The 22,860-nt window shown below is 43.8% G+C and overlaps 1 protein-coding gene across 1 annotated transcript; it reads left to right on the forward strand.

Annotated features, from left to right (window-relative positions):
• The first annotated feature begins 339 nt into the window (after positions 1-339).
• Positions 340-6,073, forward strand: APOLD1 (apolipoprotein L domain containing 1). The gene is made up of 2 exons (XM_005890029.3): positions 340-582; positions 2,281-6,073. Exon 2 carries the CDS (start codon positions 2,284-2,286, stop codon positions 3,022-3,024), a length of 741 nt encoding a protein of 246 aa, XP_005890091.1. The 5' UTR covers positions 340-582; positions 2,281-2,283; the 3' UTR covers positions 3,025-6,073.
• Positions 6,074-22,860: the final 16,787 nt, after the last annotated feature.

Below are 22,860 nucleotides of genomic sequence, written 5' to 3' on the forward strand. Positions count from 1 at the left end.
TCCTGTGGGCGTGGCTTTGCATTCTGATGGTTGCGCGCCTACTGAATCACGTGTTTCAAAGGCTCAGACTCACGATGCTTTTTAAAAAAAATACGGGAGTGGACTGTGAGTGGCTCTATCAGATAATAAGAGTCTCTTCCCTTTTTCTTTTTAAAAAGTGGTTGTGTACTGGTGGCCTCCCAAGAAACACTATAATTGGTCAGCCTGGGGTGCGTTTTATGTCCTCTCAGATAACGTCATTAGCTATTTTCAGGAAAGGGAAGGCAGAGTATGCCCGCGGGACAATGACAGCAGTTGTTTCAAGTTGGGGAAGAGCCTGTGGTTCTTTTCCTGCGTTTGGGGGAAAGCGAACACACAATGTTCATTTCCTAAATACGGGATGTGCTGCGAGGCTGGCGGGTCATTTTCCACCATGTCATATCCTTCTGGATGAAGGCAGCAGGGGCCAGGACAGGAAACGGCAAATTCTCAGAATAAGACAAGGCTTTCCCAGGGCCGTCATTGGCTCTCTGGAACTATAAAGCTTGCTCATCCAGAAACAGCCTCAGATTCTTCTTTCCTGGAGATAGCCAGAAGTGAGTGGTAAGTGGGGAGACCAGAGGGATGCTATCTGAAAAAATAGCCACTGGACTGGTAATACTGGGGTTGTATCCTTGGTCCGTAATATATTTGGAGTAACTTTGCCTCGTTTTTGCTCAGAGGTGTCTTTATCTGGCAGTTTGTCAGTGGTGGGTACAATTATGGAGGCATGCTAATAAAATTAAGATCTAGGCGTCTAGAGACCAAGATTCTACACTGGGCTCTGTGAAGTATCAGCTGCAGGTAGAACTTGTCTTTCAATTTCCTCACCTTCCACATGAGAATAATCATTTCTGTTCTGATATCTCACAGTAGTGAAATGGTGGATTTCTATCACTTTGTCACTTTTGAGAAGTTCCTAATAATGAAAAGTACAATGGCTATGAAGGGAGAAATCTTTGGCAACTGGAAAGGATGTACTTTTACTCAGGATGTACAGTTTTCTCTGTTAGTCATCTTCAATTGGCTTCCGTTCAGCTCGGTACGGGTAGCCCTCAGTGAGCTGTTCAACAAAAATTGTGGCCCCTTTTAAAATTCTGTTCAATTGTTACTCATTTTTAAAGGGAGCTTTCATCATAAAAGGACATACTGGTGCTAGTGTAATTTACTTCTAATTAAGCATGTATCAAAGAGTGAGATTTCTGAAGACCTGATGAGCTCTAGTTAAAAGAAATAGTGATTCTAAGATAAGAGCTGGGAAAAATAACAAACAGAAGAGTTGCTTCAGGTGAGCATCTAACTTAGAAAAATTAGTTTCTTACATTTGATAGATGCTTTTTGAGTTTTTGGTGATTTGTCTTTTTCACTCATCAGAGAGGGGAAAAAACTATTGCAAAACTCTTAAGATCTTAGTCTTCTTGTAAGGAAAGGGCTTTGTAAAGGGGTACAACCTACTGCTTGCCACATGTCATCTTTCAGAGATGAGGGCTCAGTATTCCATGCCTGTTCAATCCTGGGCGGCTCTTTCTGATCCCATGGATTGTAGCCTGCCAGGCTCCTCCATCCATAGAATTCTGCAGGCAAGAATACTGGAGTGGGTAGCCATTTCCTTCTCCAGGAGATCTTCCCCACCCAGGGATCGAACTTGCATCTTCTGCATTGGCAGGCTGATTCTTTACCACTTAGTCACCTGGGAAGCCCTTCAGTAATTGCAGTAGACTTATTAATAGCTGCTGCTGCTGCTGCTTCTGCTAAGTCGCTTCAGCCATGTGGGACTCTGTGCGACCCCATAGATGGCAGCCCACTAGGCTCCTCTGTCCCTGGGATTCTCCAGGCAAGAATACTGGAGTGGGTTTCCATTTCCTTTTTCAATGCATGCATGCATGCATGCTAAGTCGCTTCAGTCGTGTCCAACTCTATGTGACCCTATGGACAGCAGCCCACCAGGCTCCTCTGTCCATAGGATTCTCTAGGCAAGAACACTGGAGTAGGTTGCCGTTTCTTCTCCAACACTCCCTTATTTAACAGATTAAAAAAAAAAAAATCAATCCTTGGCATTCCCTGGGAGAAAAGTGGACGAGAGCATTATTCCTATTGGCTTACTCGGATTTAAGGTCCTGGGAAGTGGAGGACTCGTCCCAGATGACAGAACGGGTCTTTGAGAACCTGACATATGACTCATTGGAAAATGACCCTTTTCCCCTTGGGTGGCCGTAGCTGTTGCGCTCGACTTCGGGCTAACCGCGTGTCTCATCCCCGCAGGACATGGAGAGGCCGGCGGCCCGGGAGCTGCAGGGCGCGGATGCTCTGCGACGCTTCCAGGGGCTGCTGCTGGACCGCCGCGGCCGGCTGCACGGCCAGCTACTGCGTCTGCGCGAGGTGGCCCGGCGCCTAGAGCGCCTACGCCGGCGCTCCCTGGCGGCCAACGTGGCCGGCAGCTCGCTGAGCGCGGCGGGCGCTGTGGCCGCCATCGTGGGACTCTCGCTCAGCCCCGTCACCCTGGGGGTCTCGCTGCTGGCCTCGGCCGTGGGACTGGGGGTGGCCACCGCCGGCGGGGCCGTAACCATCACGTCTGACCTCTCCCTGATCTTCTGCAACTCCCGGGAGCTGCGGCGCGTGCAGGAGATCGCGGCCACCTGCCAGGACCAGATGCGCGAGATGCTGAGCTGCCTCGACTTCTTCTGCCGCGGGCAGGGCGGCGGAGACCGCCAGCTGCTGCAGTGCGGGAGGAACGCTTCCATCGCGCTGTACAACTCGGTATACTTCATCGTCTTCTTTGGCTCCCGCGGCTTCCTCGTCCCCAGGCGGGCCGAGGGGGCCACCAGGGTTAGCCAGGCCGTGCTAAAGGCCAAGATTCAGAAACTGGCCGAGAGCCTGGAGTCCTGCACCCGGGCTCTGGACGAGCTGAGCGAGCAGCTGGAGTTCAGAGTCCAGCTCTACACGAAGAGCAGCCGCGGCCACGACCTCAAGATCTCGGCTGACCGGCCCACGGGGCAGTTTTTCTGAAAACATCTTTTCCCATCTAATGACCGAAGCCAGAAAATCATCCCCATGGGATGCTCCATATTTGTATCTCCCTCAGGAAAACACGAAGTTGGGCTAGGAGCTGAATGCGAAGGATGAGAAAAACTATTCGAGGATGGGGGGTGGGGGTGTTCTCCCAACTCTTCTTTACCTATCGCTGACATCCTGCCAGGGGCTGAGTGCTAGGGATTTCTACCTGCCTGATCCTGGTGGGATATATGACCTGAAAAGTATTTTATATTTTATCATAACCGTTCGGTCTTCACACCCTTCCTTGGGCACTCCTGATTTAAAGTTGTTGCCACGTGCTTGTCCCTGCCTCGGCGGGTGATTTGAGCCGAGGCTGGAGAACGGTGCAGACACCCCCACCCTCTGGGTCCTCTTCGAGCCCCATTAGGCTTTGAGGTCCTCAGAAACACCCGTGAGAAGAGACACTAGCTTTAAAACCTCTCTGGCAGAGTTTCTGAGTACGAAGAACTCCAGAATCTAGAGCTAATCAGACTCTCTCTGAACCTCCCTCTCTCTCAGCGCCCTCCTCTCTCAGCGTGCCCTGCTCACAGATCCAACCTGGGGATGGAGTGGACCTTCCTAGGTGACTTCATAGCCAGACCTCCAAGGTGCTCTGAGAGGGGAAATCCACTAACCGTCACCTAAGTCCCGCCTCCCACGGAAGAAATTGAAGGAAAGGGAAATGGTTAACAGCTTCGTATACTGACTTCATACTGTAGAGAAGGGAGCAATGGCTTTTGAGTTAGTCCTGGGTTTATTCTGTGTGAGACTTGGCTTCCTAGTCTGTAAAATGGGTGCTAAAACCCCACCTTATTGGGAAGTATTGAGTAAGATAAAGCCAAGCACAGTGTCTGGGTGGTAAAGAGTGGTCTCTGGGCTTGAAGCATCACCTGGGAACTTGTTGCTGCTGCCGCTAAGTCGCTTCAGTCGTGTCCGACTCTGTGCGACCCCATAGACGGCAGCCCACCAGGCCCCGCCTTCTCAGAAAGGCCAATTCTTGGACTCAGCTCTAGACTTAAGGAGTCAGCAACACAGGTGGGGCTCAGCAAGCTGTGTTTAAACAAGCCCTTGGGGGTAATTTGATGCCTGCTGAAGTTTGAACACCATTGCAATGGGTGTTAGTTTGTAATCCCCTGATGAGCGTTCTCTAAGTCTATCGCCTCTCTAGGGGCTGCTCCGTCTTTAGTGTCATTCACAGACGGTCAAGGACAGACTGTGTCCCAGAAGTAAAAGAAAGAATGTGCGTGGGGGCCTTGTGTCAATGCTTCCTGGAGCAATTTCCCACCAGTTGAACTAAGAGATGTAACAGAATCAGCCTGTTAGAGGGCAGTGTTGCCTGCTCATTGTAGAAATTGGTACAGAAAGGAATGTGAATTTAATGAAAATTGACCTTTATTACCTTTTCTAAAAACCTCCAGACCATGTTTTTTAATTATTATTTATTTTAAGTTTATTATTTAATTACTGTTTATTATTAACATTTAATTTTATTTAACCACATTAGAAAATAATAGGAATAGCAAGTTTCCAAATGGGAGACTACTGAGATTCTTTTCAGGAGACTTAGCTGAGTTTGCCTTTCTAAGGTGGGCCATGAGCTGTAAACAGTATTGTGTTCCTTAAATAAGTCTCCTTCAGAGGGAAATTTTTTCCCTAGTGTTTTGAATGATCCTTTTAAGTAAATGAGGGTAGTTCTTTTTTTCTCTTGGATTTTTTTTTGGTTGCTGTTCTTTTTATAAGTAAATAAGGGAAGTTCTGAATAAAGAGACCAGGAGCTGAATTTAAGCCTCATAAATGGAGGCTTGACTTGTCAATATAGAAATGATGCAAGCATATCTATCCTGAAGGTAACTGGCCAGCAGATAACACTTGACCTGAAAGGCCCTCCCTATTTAGTTCAGGGGAAAGAAAACCCAAGTAGAGGCATATGAAGGAAACACTAGGAAGCCTGATGTCCTGTGAAGTTGGGTCTTAGGAGCGACAAAGTAGCTTGTGTTATGATGGTGATGTGTTATATTTTCACTTTGGAACCTGTAAGATATCTGTAAGCTGTCTCTAAGAAAATACTTCCAGTTTCTTCAATTTCTATTGCTACCACTGTATTGCTGAAAAATATGTTGAAAAGTCTTTGGGATCACACATATACCCAAGCTAGGTTGAATTATGTGATTATCTAATGTGTTTAAATTTACCCAGTTGATCCCCCATGCTTACCAATGATGGCAGTGTGTCTGAGGAAGTGTAATTTCAGTGCTGGGAGAGGAGTTGGCATGCCTATATTTTTATTTTTCCTAAAATGGCAATTGATTTGTATTTTGATTTATTTTGAAATTGGTACCTTAAAAAAAAAATGGTGTCAAATTTCTTAGGTTACCTTGCACAGATGCTAGCATTTTAGATCACCAGAATGTACTTCATACTGTTATATTATGTTTGAAGGTACAATCATTGCCTAACTCCATCTTGTATTAAAGCTTAAGTTTGAATTATTCTTCCAAATGCCTGAGCTGTTCCTTAGAAATAAACCGGGCACTTTTGGAAGCAGCAGCAACAGAGACCATTTCATATCATTAGGGTATTTTGACTGTACCAGTGTCTTAAGCTCCTGAAATTATTATTTTAGTGGCCTACTGTACATCTAAGGAAGGGTGTCTATTTTGGAACAGTACTTTGCACATTATAGGAGCATAGTAAATGTATTTGAATAATTTAATAAACTTTAGCTCTATTTAGGAGTTTGTTTTGATAGTGAAAGATCATTCATCCTCTTTTGTGTCTGTTATAGAGATGGGAGCCTCTACCAGGATTTAAGTCAAGTTTAGTTAAATGGATCCTAGAGACAAGTATTTTATTTATTTCTTTTGTGGGAATGTGAATAAGGCTTTTTCCTTAAGGCCATCGTTCTGTAAACAAACAGACTGAAATGGTATGTTGTAAAGGGAAGGAGAGAAAGGGGTATTTAGATTACAAGTGTACTTCAGAACAATATCCGAGTTGGAAAAATAAACACGTTCATATTGAAGGTTTAAGTGCTTCTGTTGGTTTCCGGGGTTTACAATTGTTTGGATTGTTTTCTTTCACAAGAAAGGAGTTTCTTTTGGTTCTGCATCTCAAGGATTCAATAAAACTACATTCTACTCTATTAAAAAAAATAATCCTTAACAGACATTCTGATCCTAATCACTTTGATGCGTTTGTCCTCAGGTGCCTGTCATTTCCAATGTGGCAAATGTCAGTGTCCAAAGTATTTATTGGGAGGAAAAAGAGAAAAGTGATGTAGAAGCCACCCTAGATCAGATATGTCAAGCAATTTGTCAACTTGATATATTACACAGTCGATGCCTTGGTATGAAGTGCAAGTAGAAGGAATGGAGACACTGAGATAAAGCTATTTTGCAGAGAGAAATGGGATACATTTAAATTCAGCAGTTTGTAACCTCCTAATTTTTTTCCCCACTGTAGCAAAATCAGTCCTCTCCCTTTATTGAAATAAATTGCCCATTTCTCTTTCTTTTCAAAAAAATTTTTATGATTCTTAATCTTTTTATTTTATTGAAGCAGAGTTGATTTACTCAAACTTCTTGATCTTCCTCTAATTAGTTACCTAATCTCATGTTTGCCTCTGTATAAATTAGTAACTTTGAGGAAAGGTAGAGGTTTCATCATTTTAACTTAGAATATTCCGCATCAAACTGTATAAATCAATTTTTAAAGATTAATCAATTCATGTACAGGAATTCTCTTATCTAAAAATAAGACTTCCAGCAGTTTCAAACCTTTGAACATAACTACAATCTGAGAAGTAATTGAAAAGAATGCTTGTTGTTCAGTCTCCTAGTTGTGTCTGACTCTTTTCGACCCCATGGACTGCAGCATGCCAGGCCTCCCTGTCCCTTACTTACCACCTCCCGAAGTTTGCCCAAGTTCATATCCATGGCATCGGTGATGCCATCCAGACATCTCATCCTCTGACACCGTCTTTCCCCTTCTGCCCTCAATCTTTCCCAGCATCAGGGACTTTTCCAATGAATCATCTGTTCACATCCGATGACCAAAATACTAGAGCTTCAGCATCAGTCCTTCCAGTGAATATTCAGGGTTGATTTCTGTTAAGATTGACTGGTTTGATCTCCTTGCTGTCCAAGGGACTCTTAGGTGTTTTCTCTAGCACCACAGTTCAGTTCAGTTCAGTAGCTCATTCGTGTCCGACTCTTTGTGACCCCATGAACCGCAGCATGTCAGGCCTCCCTGTCCATCACCGACTCCCAGAGTTCACCCAGACTCACGTCCATCGAGTCAGTGATGCCATCCAGCCATCTCATCCTCTGTCGTCCCCTTCTCCTCTTGCCCCCAATCCCTCCCGGCATCAGAGTCTTTTCCAATGAGTCAACTCTTTGCATGAGGGGGCCAAAGTACTGGAGTTTCAGCTTTAGCATCATTCCTTCCAAAGAAATCCCAGGGCTGATCTCCTTCAGAATGGACTGGTTGGATCTCCTTGCAGTCCAAGGGACTCTCAAGAGTCTTCTCCAACACCACAGTTCAAAAGCATCAATTCTTCGGCGCTCAGCCTTCTTCACAGTCCAACTCTCACATCCATACATGACCACAGGAAAAACCATAGCCTTGACTAGACACCACAGTTAGGAGGCATTAATTCTTTGGCACTCTGCTTTCCTTACGGTCCAGCTCTCACAGGCACATCAGGCTTCAGAAAACCCAAACACTAGAGAGGGGTAGAGAGCGAGGACAAGAGACAGCCTCTACATCAGATGGCAAAACTTTCCCAGAAGTCTGCAGTGGTCTTCACCTGGCAAGTCACTAATTTTAATTGTGCAAAGCAGGCTGGGAAATATAGTACCTTTAGCTAAGAACTAACTGTTCCCCAAATACCTAGGTTTCTGTTTGTAATTAACGAAAAGGAGGATGGACATTGGTTGAAGAGGCCAACAGTCCAAACAACGAGCCTATAGTGGTTGCTGCAGTCTGTTGAGAACTGTTGCTGAAGGTAATCTCATTATCTGAGTGCCAACCTGAAGCCCCACCTTGGAAACACCCCTGGGTCCGGATGTTGCACTGTTAATGACAGTGCAACAACAACAAACAAAAGAGGGCTGTGTTGGCAGGTTGGATCCTGGCTGTTTGCAAAGGCCAGCCATAAGCTTGGATTCTATCTTTGCTGAAGCATACGGTATTCCTGTCATAACAAGTATCCTTTTAGTTAACTGCAATAAATCTTTCCTTGTTGAGTTGACAGGGGGTTGGGATGTTGTTACTTTTTGCTCCTGGCAAACTCCTAAGTGGGAAAGTAAACCCTGCTGTGGTTCTGACTAGGACAAAGAGTGAGTCCTAAAATATGGAAATAATCTCTTAGCAAACAACAGGTTGCTAGGAGAGGGGGAAGTGTGCTGATCAAGCTCTCAGGGCCCAGGAATGAATATTAGGGACCTTCAGCATCCTCAGACTCTGACTGGCATTAGCACAGGGTAGTGGAGAGCAGGCCCTGCGACGTGGTCCTGCCTGCACAGGTAAAGCTTGTCCATATGAAGCTCACTGGCAAAGAGTGATGTTTACTCCCATTTATATTAACGTTTCCAATACAACCCCACGGGGCGGGAGTGCAGGCAGGTCTGCAACCTGATTTTCACCAGAACTTTAGCAGTGAGTCATGGCCAAGGTTTCTGCCTCCCAAGCGTACAGGGCACCCATAACAGGACTTGTGCCAGCACTTGTATGGATCCAGTTGCTAAATTAAACAAAACAGCTGTAATTGGGAGAAACTTCTGGTGTACATGGAATTGGAGATGGGTAGTGATATCTAAAATCTTTCTTTTAGGCCCCAGATTTCTTTTCCCAGTTTCCCTGGTTGACATGGGGACATTTAGTAAAACTGACCTTGTTGCTTGGCTTCCCAGGTGGCGCTAGTGGTAAAGAACCCGCCTGCCAATGCAGGAGACATAAGAGACTGGAGTTTGATTCCTGGGTCGGAAAGATCTGCTACAGGAGGGCATGGCAACCCACTCCAGTATTCTTGCCTGGAGAATCCCATGGACAGAGGAGCCTGGCAGGCTACAGTCCATGGGGTCACAAAGAGTCAGTCACAACTGAAGTGACTGAGCAGGCATGCACACAAGACCTTATTATAAACCTGCCCTGAACTTATTTACAAAACAGAAACAAACTTACAGATACTGAAAACAAACTTACTGTTACCAAAGGGGAAACATGGTGGGGAACGGATAAATCAGGAGCTTGGGATGAACATACACTACAGTATATAAGATAGATAACCAACAAGGACCTACTGTAAAGAGGAAACTCTACTCAGTATTCTGGGATAACATATATGAGAAAAGAATCTAGAAAAAAATGAATATATGTACCTGTATAACTGATCACTTTACTGTACACTTGAAACTAATACCACATTGTAAATCAACTATACTCCAATAATATAAAAATAAAAAACCTGCTCTGTCAAAATTTCATTAAAGAACAATACTTTCCTAAATACTTAAGTAAATGACATTTAGGTAACAAAGTTATAAAATAAATGTGGATTTTTGAAAATACTAATCATAGTTAAAATTTGTGGAAGATTTACTAAGTAGTGTCCTAAGTACAATTTGATGTGGATTATCACATTTACAAAAATCTTTTGAGGTAGGCACTATAATTACCCCATATTATTAAAGAAAAGAAATAACTGGAAGGTTGTACAGCTAGCAAAGGCTGCTCCAGGATTTGAATCCTGGCAGCCTGACTCCAGGGTTATACTCTTAGTTCTTCTGAGAGTAAGTTTACTCCTAATATAAAGTAAAAACTAACAGGAGTGACAACATTAGTTACAAGTCTGACAGGTTCATTCATTTAGAAAACATTTATTGAGTGTTCACCTTGTATCTCCCACTGCCATTTGTGAGCAATACAGACAGGACTCTAGATGTTATGGCCCTGACAATCTGGGTGGGCTATACTCTGGTTTTTCCAGTAGTCATGAATGGATGTGAGAGTTGGACTATAAAGGAAGCTGAGCACCGAAGAATTCTTGCTTTTGAACTGTGGTGTTGGAGAAGACTCTTGAGAGTCCCTTGGACTGTAAGGTGATCCAACCAGTCCATCTTAAAGGAGATCAGTCCTGAATATTCATTGGGAGGACTGATGCTGATGCTGAAACTCCAATACTTTGGCCACCTGATGTGAAGAACTGACTCATTTGAAAAGACCCTGACACTGGGAAAGATTGAAGGTAGGAGGAGAAGGGGAGGACAGAGGATGAGATGGTTGGATGGCATCACCAGCTCGATAGACATGAGTTTGAGTAAGCTCTGGGAGTTGGTGATGGACAGGGAGGCCTGGCATGCTGCAGTCAATGGGGTCGCAAAGAGTTGGACACCACTAAGTGACTGAACTAATACCCTGATGATGCCAGTAGGTTAATCAATAAGAAATTAGGGGAATTCCCCAATGGTCTAGTGGTTAAGACTTCGACCTCTCACTGCAGAGGGCCTGGGTTCAATTCCTGGTCAGGAAACTAAGATTCCACAAGCCGCATGGTTTGGCAAATAATAAATAAATAAATAAACAGACAACCATGGGATTCTCCAGGCAAGAATACTGGAGTGGGTTGCCATTCTCTTCTCCAGGGGATCTTTCCTACCCAGGGATTGGACCTGTGTCTCTGGCATTGCAGGCAGATTCTTTACTGTCTGAGCCATCAGGAAAACCCCTAATAAATAATAAAATAAATTTAAAAAGAAATTAGAATGTAGTTTTTCAAATGGCTAGTATTTGCTAAAAGCAACATGGGCCAATTTGAAAATGATGAAACTTCAGCTCTGATTGTAAAAATTTGTGCATAGGTATTTTGTAACCCTGCCCCAAATGTCCAAAACATGGCAAGATTCTTGTGAATACAACACCTGAAATAAAAGGATGTGATTAATAAGAGCATATTGCTAGCTACTGATATGCTGAGACAGAAGGTGTGGGCCGGGACCACACAGACATGAATAAAGGAATTACTGGTTCAATAGACCTTTCCAGATCCTGCATAAAAACCTCTGAAAATGAAACTTCTTGTGGTCATTCCATCGAAACTATCACTGAAACTGCTTGTCAGTTTTCTTCCTGATAGGGGTGTGTACTCAAGTTCTGTATGGTGGCTATGGACTAAAAGGGCTAGACACTTGTGTGTGAGTAGACAAGTGTGTGTAGGAATAAGATTCTAATAGTAATAAAATAATGCATTATATAATCTATATGGCGTCTGTGTCTGCCTACTTTTAGTCAGCTTTCTGTTTGTGAGAGTCACTTTTGTTATTTGGTTGTAACTTGTTTATTCTTATTACTTTATAGTATCCCGTGTGACTACTGTTTGGTTTTTGTTGCATTTGTGTAGGCAAATACCTGAAGTATATAAGAACAATTCATTGTGTTGATGCAAATTCATGGAAAAAGCCCTTAAAAGTACCCAATGTCTCTAATTCTAACTCTGTACATACCATGATGCAAACCTCCGATGTGTAATTTGAGACTCTCCATGACTCTATCCATCTGAAAGGAGAAGCCTGGGCTGATGGTCTAACAGTTCTGGTGCCAAAGATTCCCTTCTGCAACTTAATAAACGGAAGTCTAGAAAAAAAACAATAGTAATAAAATTACTCAAAATAATAATGCTTTGTCTTCGAATGATTTGTTTTTAACACAGTTTCCTGAGATTTTGCATGGAGAACACTACTGTTGGATTTTCACGCTTTTTTTTTCCAACAACCATTTTTTATTAATTTTCAAGACCTTTCAAGGAAGGCATTTCTATCGGTTTTTCTGTTACTCAGAGGACCTTTCTTTGATGTTTGAGTACCTCAGGTATTCACATCTACCATCATCTAGTTATCACTGGAGGGAATCCCCTGATGGTCCAGTGGTTAGGACTCCATGCTCCCACTGCTATGGCCCAGGTTTGACCCCTGGTCAGGGAACCAAGATCCTGCAAGCTACGTGGCATGGCCAAAAAAGAAAGAAAAGTCCTGGAGCAGGACTGGGCTTGAAGTCTTGGAAAATCTGAAGCAGATATCTTAAGATTGATGTGGCCATATAGAAAGTTTTACTAACCTTTTAAATTGTATTGATTCATTTTATTTTTACCAGTGCTGGGTCACTGTTGCTGTGTGGGCTTTCTCTAGTTGCAGTGAGCAGAGGTACTCTTCTTGGTAATGTGTCGACTTCTCGTTGTGATGGCTTCTCTTGTTGTGGAACATGGGCTCTTGGGTGCATGGGCTTCAGTAATTGCAGCACGTGGGCTCAGTAGCTGTGGCTCCCGTTCTCTAGAGCACAGGCTCAAGAGTTGTGGAACACGGACTTTGTTGCTCCAAGGCATGTGGGATCTCCTGGAATCAGGGATCAAACCCATGTCACCTGCATTGGCAGGCAGATTCTTTACCACTGAGCCACCAGGGAAGCCCTCCTAACCTTTTAAACTACAATTTAATTTACATTTAAGACTTTCTGCCCCTAAGGAGAATTTTAGAGTATACTGAATGTTTTAGGTGGCATTGTAAAAATGTGAAGTAGTATAAGAAAATGACTTTATCTTTCATTTATTTCAGATTTATTTATATTTCATGGAAAGATTCGCCTTCTTTTTAACAGACAATAAAGAAAAAAGAAAAACATGCAGACGGTCAATAATAGGCCTTTTACTTTTTCTAACTTTTCTGTAGTTTCTATAGACATTGTTGACTACTTAGTTCTTAGAAGACTCTGAATACACACCCCAGAGATGAGTTTCTGTGATGTTCGTTTCATTTTAACAGTGGGTTATGAAAGGTGATGTTGTGAAGGGCTAAGATGAACTTAATCCTGTGGTTTTAATGGAAAAAATAATGAAGTAGTTTATGGACTTTACAAAAAGGGCCAGATCTAGAAGTCTGAGGGTGGCAGGGGCGAGGGCTGAGGGGAGGCTTGGGAGGGGGAGGAAGGTAGAAAGCAGAGGGTGAGCAGCAGCAATAAGCAGGGTGGGCAGTGACTAGGGGAATGTCCTCCATGAAACTATAGGTTTTATGGCTTTGAGTGACCAGGAGGGAAGAATCAGATCACCACACACAACCAGTTTGCAGGAGCTTCGATGGTGAGAAACAGAAGCAGCAAGGAAAGATAGTTGAAATTGATGTCTTACTTTCATAGGCTCTTAAACCTGTGTGGTTGGCATAAAAAATAGAATACGTGCCCAGCCTTAGGTCAGCACTATTCTGCAGCTGAATCATAAATCTATGGTGCTGACAATTAACTTCCTGACCTCCAATAGCCTTCCTCTCCTGGGAGGCCTCCTTTTAAAGGCGTGTTATCTGAAAAGGAGAAGACTTTAGAGTGACTCGGGTTACCCAGTCCCTCCTCTCCAGTATGACCATTTCTGTAAGCTTTGTTAAGTTGCTGATCCACATTTACCTCTCAGAACAGGACCAGGGGACATTCATGTGCAAGAGCTGCCAAGAGAGGTTTTTCTTTTCCACCGTCAGATTGAACCTTGTCACTACACAACTGCCTTACACTTGGAAAGCTGCTCTTCTGTCTGCACGAGGGATGAGCAATCTTGGCCCAGGGTGATAACCTGCTCCAGAAGCCCAATTTAGTTTATGATATCCTTTACGTACAAGCCTATGGCCTTTCCGTATCACGGTGGCTGGTTCATCTGGCCTTTCTCATCCCCTTGCATACACACTATGGACAACATGGATATTCCTCCATTCAACAAAATAGTTATTGGGGAAATATTTGCCAACTATTTGCTAAGTTTATTTCCAGGCGTGCTCAGTCGATAAGTTGTGTCCAACTCTTTGCAACCCCATGGACTGTAGCCCACCAGGCTCCTCTGTCCATGGAATTTTCCAGGCAAGAATACTGGAGTAGGTTGCCATTTCCTTCTCCAACTGAGCACAGAGTAGTGAACAAAAACAGGCAAATGTCTTGACTTTGTATTCTAGTGATGATAGGGAGCACAGACATAAAGAAAATAAATGTCTGGTTTGTGAGATGGTATGTATTCATTTACGATCGTTGCTGTAACAAGTTGTTGCAAGCTTAGCAGCTTAAAATAACACAAACTAATTTTCTTACAGGCAGAAGTCCAATGTGGGTCTTACTGGGCTAACATAAAGTAGCTGACAGGGCTACAATTCTATCCGGAGGATCTCAGAGAGGATTCGTTTTCTTGCCTTTTCTACCTTCTAGAGGCTGCTGCATTCCTTGGTTTGTGACCCTCTTCCACCCTCTCCGATGCCTGAAATGATCAGTTGAATCTTTCCCTACTGTGCCACTCTGACCTTCTGCCTTTCTTCCACTTTTAGGGCCCTTTGATTACAAAAACCCCAACCAACCAACCAAACCCCCTGCCCCCAAATACATCTGCTCAATGAGAGGAAAGGTAGGGCATGTTATCAGATGGGCGTGGTTACTTGTGCTGGAAAACGAAGTTTCCTTCATTTCCCCATGAAATAGGAAGTGATATCATGGAAGTGACAGTGGAAGAGGAGCACTGGATGGTTGAGAGGACGTTCAGGACAGAGAGGGAGAGAGTGGGCTGAGGAACGCCCTGGGCTTGCCAGGCAACATGAAAGGCCGCTTACAGAGGGGCGGTATGGGGCAGGTGTTTTATGATGTATCATTAGGGAAGCACACTTCCTTTCCCTCAGCAGATTGGCTAGTCAGGTTTCTTACATTCAAACAGTAGAAGCTCTTTCAACCAGTTAAGCAGAAAGGAAATTTATTAATTTGTGTTTAGCCTTTATGGCATCCGGTCCCATCACTTCATGGCAAATAGATGGGGAAACAGTGGCTGACTTTGTTTTTCTGGGCTCCAAAATCACTGCAGATGGTGATTGCAGCCATGAAATTAAAAGACACTTACTCCTTGGAAGGAAAGTTATGACTAACCTAGATAGCATATTCAAAAGCATTACTTTGCCAACAAAGGTCCATCTAGTCAAGGCTATGGTTTTTCCAGTGGATATGTATGGATGTGAGAATTGGACTATAAAGAAAGCTGAGTGCCAAAGAATTGATGCTTTTGAACTGTGATGTTGGAGAAGACTCTTGAGAATCCCTTGGACTGCAAGGAGATCCAACCAGTCCCTCCTAAAGGAGATCAGTCTTGGGTGTTCATTGGAATGACTGATGTTGAAGCTGAAACTCCAATACTTTGGCCACCTGATGTGAAGAGCTGACTCATTTGAAAAGACCCTGATGTTGGGAAAGATTGAGGGCGGGAGGAGAAGGGGACGACAGAAGATGAGATGGTTGGATGGCATCACCGACTCAATGGACATGGGTTTGGGTGGACTCCAGCAGTTGGTGATGGACAGGGAGGCCTGGTGTGCTGCAGTTCATGGGGTTGCAAAGAGTCAGACATGACTGAGTGACTGAACTGAACTGAACTGAACTGATTGTTTGTTAATTTATTAAAGCATAATGAGGAAGAATCTCCAAGAAAGTGAAGGTCAAGTTTGGGGGCCTTGTAGTCAAGAACAACACCCAAACCTGGAGATCAGCAGGCCAGCAGAAACTCCACTGCTGCTGCCACTAAGTGAGGACACCTTGGAGTGCATGTTCCTTACACATGCTGGACACCAGACCCTTTGCCACGGCTGCCCCCTCAAGCTGGACACCTATGCCAATGCCAGGATCCACTTTTTTGTATTGCTCTGGAGAGGTGTGTCTGCTCGGTAGAGACATTTAGGTGCAAAGGTGGGTGGGAGAGTGAATTTCTGGTTTCTAGTGGGCTTGAACTGGGAGAATTTTGCTCCTCGCAGGAAAACTGTTCAAAAGATGTCAGGCTATCACCAAGCATGAGAAATTGTCCAGGATAGCAGTTAACGTTTTATTTTATCTATTTATTTTGAACATTTAGACATCAAACCCTTTTACTTAAATTCAAAGGCTTCCATTGGAAAGTGTGGCTGGAAGCTGCCGTGTCCTATACTTACTATTTCATTGTGGCAATGATATCTGGATTGACTTTTTACTTATGTACTTTTGGCTGCACTGGGTCTTCGTTGCAGTTCATGGGCTCTTCCTTGCCGCATGTCGGCTCTGTAGTTGCCACTTGAGGGCGCTAGAGCACAGGTTCAGTAGTTGCGGTGCATGCGGTTAGTTGCCCTGCAGCACGTGGGATCTTCCCCAACCAAGGATTGAACCCGTGTCTCCTGGATTGGTAGGCGATTCTTAACCACTGGACCACCACCAGAGATGTCCCAAGGAGTCTCTTGCTGCTGCTGCTAAGTCGCTTCAGTTGTGTCCGACTCTGTGCGACCCCATAGACGGCAACCCACCAGGCTCCTCTGTCCCTGGGATTCTCCAGGCAAGAATACTGGAGTGGGTTGCCATTTCCTTTTCCAAAGGAATCTCTTAAACACCTCCATTTCTAGCAATTTCTTTTCTAAAAAGTTGTGTATGCATTTAAAAGAACACTTGTATGAAAGAATACCAAGCAACCAGGAATCAGGAAATGAGTCAAAGTTGCCTTTCCTTTATCACCCACTCCACAGTAAGAAGTGACCTTGAAACTCTAGCCTTTGTGGTTTATAAGAACTATAACATTTGAATTTCCTGCTTGTTGTTGACATCAGGCTAAACCCTCTTTTCCCCAGATTTTATTTACATCTCGGTATATCTATGACATCATTTTAACTCCCAAAACCTCAGACATCAGGTTTTTTCAGGTGCTGGACGTGAAAATCTTTTATCTTAAAGACTTAAGGATGGTAGTGGACCAAGGGTTTCTGACTAATGTTCCAGGGGCCAAATGACAAGTTAGGTAGAGAAGCTGGCTTTACTGCCACGGTGAGCTGCTCCTGGCCACTGAGGATGGGGTGGTGCCTACCGTAGGAGTGGCTGCAGCCTGCCTTGTTAAATGACCACACTCCAAGGTCAGTTTCTCCGTTTTTTTGTGTGTGTGTGATTCAGAAATTCCCTATGATTCATCCAATTAGCAAATAAATAAACTCAGGGGATATTCATGCCAAGCATGCTCAGATCAGATCAGATCAGTCGCTCAGTCGTGTCTGACTCTTTGCGACCCCATGAACCGCAGCACGCCAGGCCTCCCTGTCCATCACCAACTCCCGGAGTTCATTCAGACTCAAGTCCATCGAGTCAGTGATGCCATCCAGCCATCTCATCCTCTGTCGTCTCCTTCTACTCCTGCCCCCAATCCCTCCCAGCATCAGAGTCTTTTCCAATGAGTCGACTCTTCACATGAGGTGGCCAAAGTACTGGATTTTCAGCTTTAGCATCATTCCTTCCAAAGAAATCCCAGGGCTGATCTCCTTCACAATGGACTGGTTGGATCTCCTTGCAGTCCAAGGGACTCTCAAGAGTCTTCTCCAACACCACAGTTCAAAAGCATCAATTCTTCAGCGCTCAGCCTTCTTCACAGTCCAACTCTCACATCCATACATGACCACAGGAAAAACCATAGCCTTGACTAGATGGACCTTTGTTGGCAAAGTAATGTCTCTGCTTTTGAATATGCTATCTAGGTTGGTCATAACTTTCCTTCCAAGGAGTAAGCGTCTTTTAATTTCATGGCTGCAGTCACCATCTGCAGTGATTTTGGAGCCCCAAAAAATAAAGTCTGACACTGTTTCCACCGTTTCCCCATCTATTTCCCATGAAGTGGTGGGACCGAATGCCATGATCTTCGTTTTCCGAGGAGACTAATCTACAAACCATTCTCATTTATTCATTGAACAACAATTTACTGAATGCCTGTTCTGTGCAAGGCACTGGGAATGGCAGTGACCACCAATGAGTCACTGCTCTCCTAATGTTTAAATCTACTAGAAATCAGACAATGATAAAGTTCATTTTCAACAGTGGTGGTAGTGATGGAAAGGCAGAAGTAAAGGGACTCAAGATAAATTTAGGCAGCTGAGTCTACAGCACTTGCTGATGCGGAAGCTGAGAGATGCAGAGAGAAACAAGTGTGGAAGAGAAAGCCAGATGCTCATGTCTTAATGTTCATTGGAATATGAAAGTGAAGGTGTTAGTCGCTCAGTTGTGTCTGACTCTTTACAAGCCCACCAGTCGGTAGCCCACCAGTCTCCTCTGTCCATGGGATTCTCCAGGCAAGAAAGTTGCAGAGAAGAAGCCAATCCTGACTGCATATTAGAACTGCTTCTTTGACTTGCTTTTCATTGCTTTTGTTATTCTAATCATCCAGAACAGCCTGCCTCAGAGAATCCTGGCCTCTAGTAAACTGAAGTACCTTTGTTCAGAACTCTATCCGCCAGTAGGTGGCAAGGAAGAAGTTAGCACATCCCTTGCTTGAGGCTGGTCATTCTGGGAGATGTTTGCAAGATTCATGGCCTTTTTACTTTGCTTCCTATCTCGCCCCATCTCTGATCTATCAAAGAACTTGGCATCCAGACCCCAACAAGACGGTAATTTTGAGGCACTAGCCTGCCATCTTCTCAGTCAGCTGGTTCCCTGATTAAAGTCTCTTCCTTACCTCAAACTCTGGTCTCTCGGATTCATTGGCCCATCGTGTGGTGAGCAGATAGAGCTTGGCCTCAGTAACAAGAATACTGGAGTGGGTAGCCATGCTCTTCTCCAGGGGATCTTCCCAAACCAGGGATCGAACCCAGGTCTCCCGCACTGCAGGCAGATTCTTTACCGTCTGAGCCACCAGGGAAGTAAGGCCCTAAATATTCAGGTCCCCACTTATACCTCCATCATCATCATAAATCATCATATTATAATCTCTATAAGTTTCATTTGATTTTTCTCCACTGCAAAGCTTAGCCTGGAAGATTCTTTCTGCCTGTAAACAGCTCTCTGCACAGCCAGTCAATGATGCTCATCTTCCAAATTTCAGTTTAAAAGTCCCTTCTAGGGGGAAAATGTCCCTGCTTCGCAGAGGAAGGCCAGCTCACCCCATCATATATTGCTGTAGTATCTTGCTTTTCTCCTTTTAACCATGCATCTCACTTTTGATTCCTTCTTTTGTTTCTGTTCTTCCCACTTAAGATTTATTTATTTACTTACTTTTGTTATTTAAAACATAGGCTGTCCCCCCTCACTGGATATAAATTTCATGCTTACTTCCAGTTCCTAGTGTGTGGTCCACAGTCTGCCATAGTGTTTGAGAATGTTTGTTAAACATAAAGAAAGACATACAGTTTTTCTATATTTTAAAAAACTTTTGAAACTATAGGCAAAAAGAAGAAGGAAATAAATAAATAACCAGGACTAGTTATCTCTTTTTTTTCTCTAGACACAAATTGGTTAGATAACAAAGTATTTTATACGTCATTTTTTATTGATTCCATGGAGACTGAAATCTCTCTCTGTCCTCATTATTACATCATTAGTGTCCTTTCTTCCCTTGGACATACATATCCATAACAGAATTATAGAATTCATAAGTTATGGGGAGTTCCCTGATGGTTAGAACTCTACACTTCCACTCCACAAGGCACTGGTTTGATCCCCGGCCTGGGAACTAAGATTCTTCAAGATGCCAAAGATTTTCAAGATTTTTTGGGGACAGCCAAAAAATTAAAAAAAAAAAAAAGAATTCATAAGTTAAAGATAACTTTTTGATAGATTACATTTTGCATTGCTAGCTTCCTGATGAGTATAGAGCGCTGTGTTAGAGGGAGCTTTCTCCAAAATAGACTACAGGGTATGTAGCTCCTGGGAAGAGCTTGAGCAGAAACTGATTAAGAACAGATTCTTGTTTGAATGAAAAGTTTGTGTTACTTTGGTCCGGGAGCCACCTCTATCCTCGCAAGCTTTCACCCCACAGCAGCCCATGTCACTGGCCTGTTGAAGGCTTCCCTGTGGTCTTCACACCCTTCCCTTATCCACCAGGTGCAGGAGCCACTGTGCCTGGGAGCCCACTATACTTTTAGAGGCCCACATAAAGGTTTCATTTCTTTTAAAATATCAAATGAAAAAGATAACTTTTAAGTCAAAGAAAATATTTTAATATGTAATATTAACATGTTTATGTTAATATAGCCATAAGCTATAGTTTTTAATATATATTTTTGCATGTGTAGAGGAAGAGGTGCATGAAGGCCTGGAAAACATTTCGGAGGGAGAGGGATAAATTAGGACTGTGAGATTAACAGATACAGGGGAAGGAGAGGGCGGGAAGAATTGAGTAAGTAGCACTGACATATATATACTATCATGTGTAAGACAGACAGCTAGAGGGAAGCTGCTGTGTAACACAGGGAACTCAGCCTGGTGCTCTGGGATGACCTGCGGGGGGAAGCAGGTGGGAAGGAGATAGAGGTTCAAGAGGGGGCTATATGTGTGTGTGTGTGTGTGTGTAATGATGACTGATTCAAGTTGTACGGCAGAAACCAACATACACTGTAAAGCAGTTTCCCTCCAATCAAAAAAAACCATATACACGCTGCTATATATAAAGCACGATAAACAACAAGGATCTACTGTATGGCATGGGGAACTAGAGTCAATATCTTGTAATAACCTACAATGGAAAAGAATCTAAAAAAGAATATATATTTATATATATACACACATATAAAACTGAATCACTTTGTTGTATACCTGAAACTAACCCAAGATTGTAAGCCATCTGTACTTCAACCAAAAAAATTGAAAGCAAAGAAAAAACCTCTCCGGGGGAAGGGAGGTGGGATCAGTCACTTTGACCTCTCCTCCTGGAGCCAGTGTATTGTTTCAGGGCTGCTTTGCCCCTTATTTTGAGTGTTTATTGGGATTTCCTCTTTAACGTTTCTCATTGTTCTGAAAGTACAGGATATGACACGGTTCAGTTACTAGAACAGACCTCTATTATTTCTATGACCAGAATGTGAATATCCAAACTACTCCAGACTTAGGAATAGTCAAAAGCCCACAGTCCTCTTGACTGGACCCGCCTGTGCTCACCCTGTTGATCTGACATGAACTCTGTCATCAAGGTGGGTGCTGGCACCAGAGGAAGTTTGAAAAAGAGCCCATGTCTGAATTATCCAAGAACACACAGAAGTGTACTTGCATATGTATGGCTGAATCCCTTAGCTGTCCACCTGAAACTATCACAACATTGTTAATCGGCTATACTCCAATACAAAATAAAAAGTTCAAAACAAAACAAAAAAGAACACAGAAGTGCTTTTCCCTTGGGTAAAGTGGGCAGAATTTGCTATGATAATAGCAGCTTGTTGGTTTGAATCCATTTCCCTTTAGAGGAGCCCCAGAAAAGACCCTGATGCTGGGAAGGATTGAAAGCAAGAGTAGAACGAGATGGAAGACGATGAGATGCTTAGACAGCATCACTGACTCAATGAACATGAGCTTGAGCAAACTCTGGAAGATGTTGAAGGACAGGGAAGCCTAGTGTGTTGCAGTTGATGAGGTCGAAAAGAGTCTGACGTAACTTAGCAACTGAACGACAGAGCCCCAGAAATCTTGTGTGATTTTTGTTGTTGCTGTTCCTGTAACACATTTTAACAAAACTTGGATAACTTTAGACCCTGTATTATATACAGTCCTCTCGATCATTTCCATCTGGCTCCCCTTTCCAGGCCTCTTTGCTCTGCTGTCTCGAACTTTCCAATACAGTCTTCCACCTTCTCCCAGAACTTTTAATTCCATTCCATTCGCCTATGTGAAATCAGCATGAGCCTCAGGGAAGCAAAGTAAATCCTTCTCTCTTTGCTTTTACAGAAAAATCTGTATGGCAGAGGAATTCTGTGCTGGGAAAAGTTGCTTGTTATCATGGAAAATGATGTTTCTGAAAGTCTCTTCTTCAACAAACGAAGGTGTCAGGACTGCAGCAAAGGGTCCCAGGTCCCAGGTCCTAGCCTGTCTAATACTCAGGTGAATTTTGTTTTTCATAACAGGAGGAGTGTTGCCGGTCAAAACCTAGGTCTTCTCTGCCCACCGAAGCCGAATAAGAAATACAAAGACAGAATTTGGAAGAAATAGAAAGGTGGCTTTAATTCTCAGCCAGCAGAGAGGGGAACACAGTAGGTTCTTGTCTCAAAAACTGTGCCCCACTCCATAAGGAGTCTAGGGCTTCTATAAGAGGAGGGCTCCCGGTCAGGAGTTGGCAATGGGGAACAAAGGTATTAGGATCTTGATTTCTTCCTCTTGCATTGTTTCAATGACAGTCATAGGCTGGCATCAGTAATCCAGTAATTGAATCTGGTATTTTGGTGTCTCTGCTGCCTTCTTTCTGATATGTAAAAAGAAGAACTATAAGGGGAAGAGTGTTGTAAGGGTAAACACCAGAGACAGGATTTATTTAGCACAGAGTCAAATGAAAGCCTGTCCAACTCTTTGTGATCCCATGGACTATACACATACAGTCCATGGAATTCTCCAGGCCAGAATACTGGAGTGGGTGAAAATGAAAGTGAAGTTGCTCAGTCGTGTCCGACTCTTTGCGACCCCACAGGCTGTAGCCTACTAGGCTCCTCCATCCATGGGATTTTCCAGGCAAGAGAACTGGAGTGGATTGCCATTTCCTTCTCCAGGGGATCTTCCCAACCCAGGGATCGAACCCAAGTCTCCCGCGTTGCCAGCGGATTATCAGCTGAGCAACAAGGGAAGCCCAAGAATAATCGAGTGGGTAGCCTATCCCTTCTCCAGCAAACCTTCCCACCCAGGAATCCAACCAGGGTCTCCTGGATTGCAGTCGGATTCTTTACCAATTGAGCTATCAGGGAAGCCCATCTGCCTGCAACGCTGGAGACCTGGGTTCAATCCCTGGGTCCAGAAGAGTCCCTGGAGAAGGGAATCGCAACCCACTCCAGTATTCTTGTCTGAAAAATC

Source organism: Bos mutus, chromosome 5 (assembly GCF_027580195.1).
Source record: "Bos mutus isolate GX-2022 chromosome 5, NWIPB_WYAK_1.1, whole genome shotgun sequence".
NCBI lineage: Eukaryota > Metazoa > Chordata > Mammalia > Artiodactyla > Bovidae > Bos > Bos mutus.

What these genes read in the sequence shown, in the direction of transcription:
- APOLD1 (XM_005890029.3), top strand. Translation starts at nt 2,284, where the DNA reads ATGGAGAGGCCGGCGGCCCGGGAGCTGCAGGGCGCGGATGCTCTGCGA.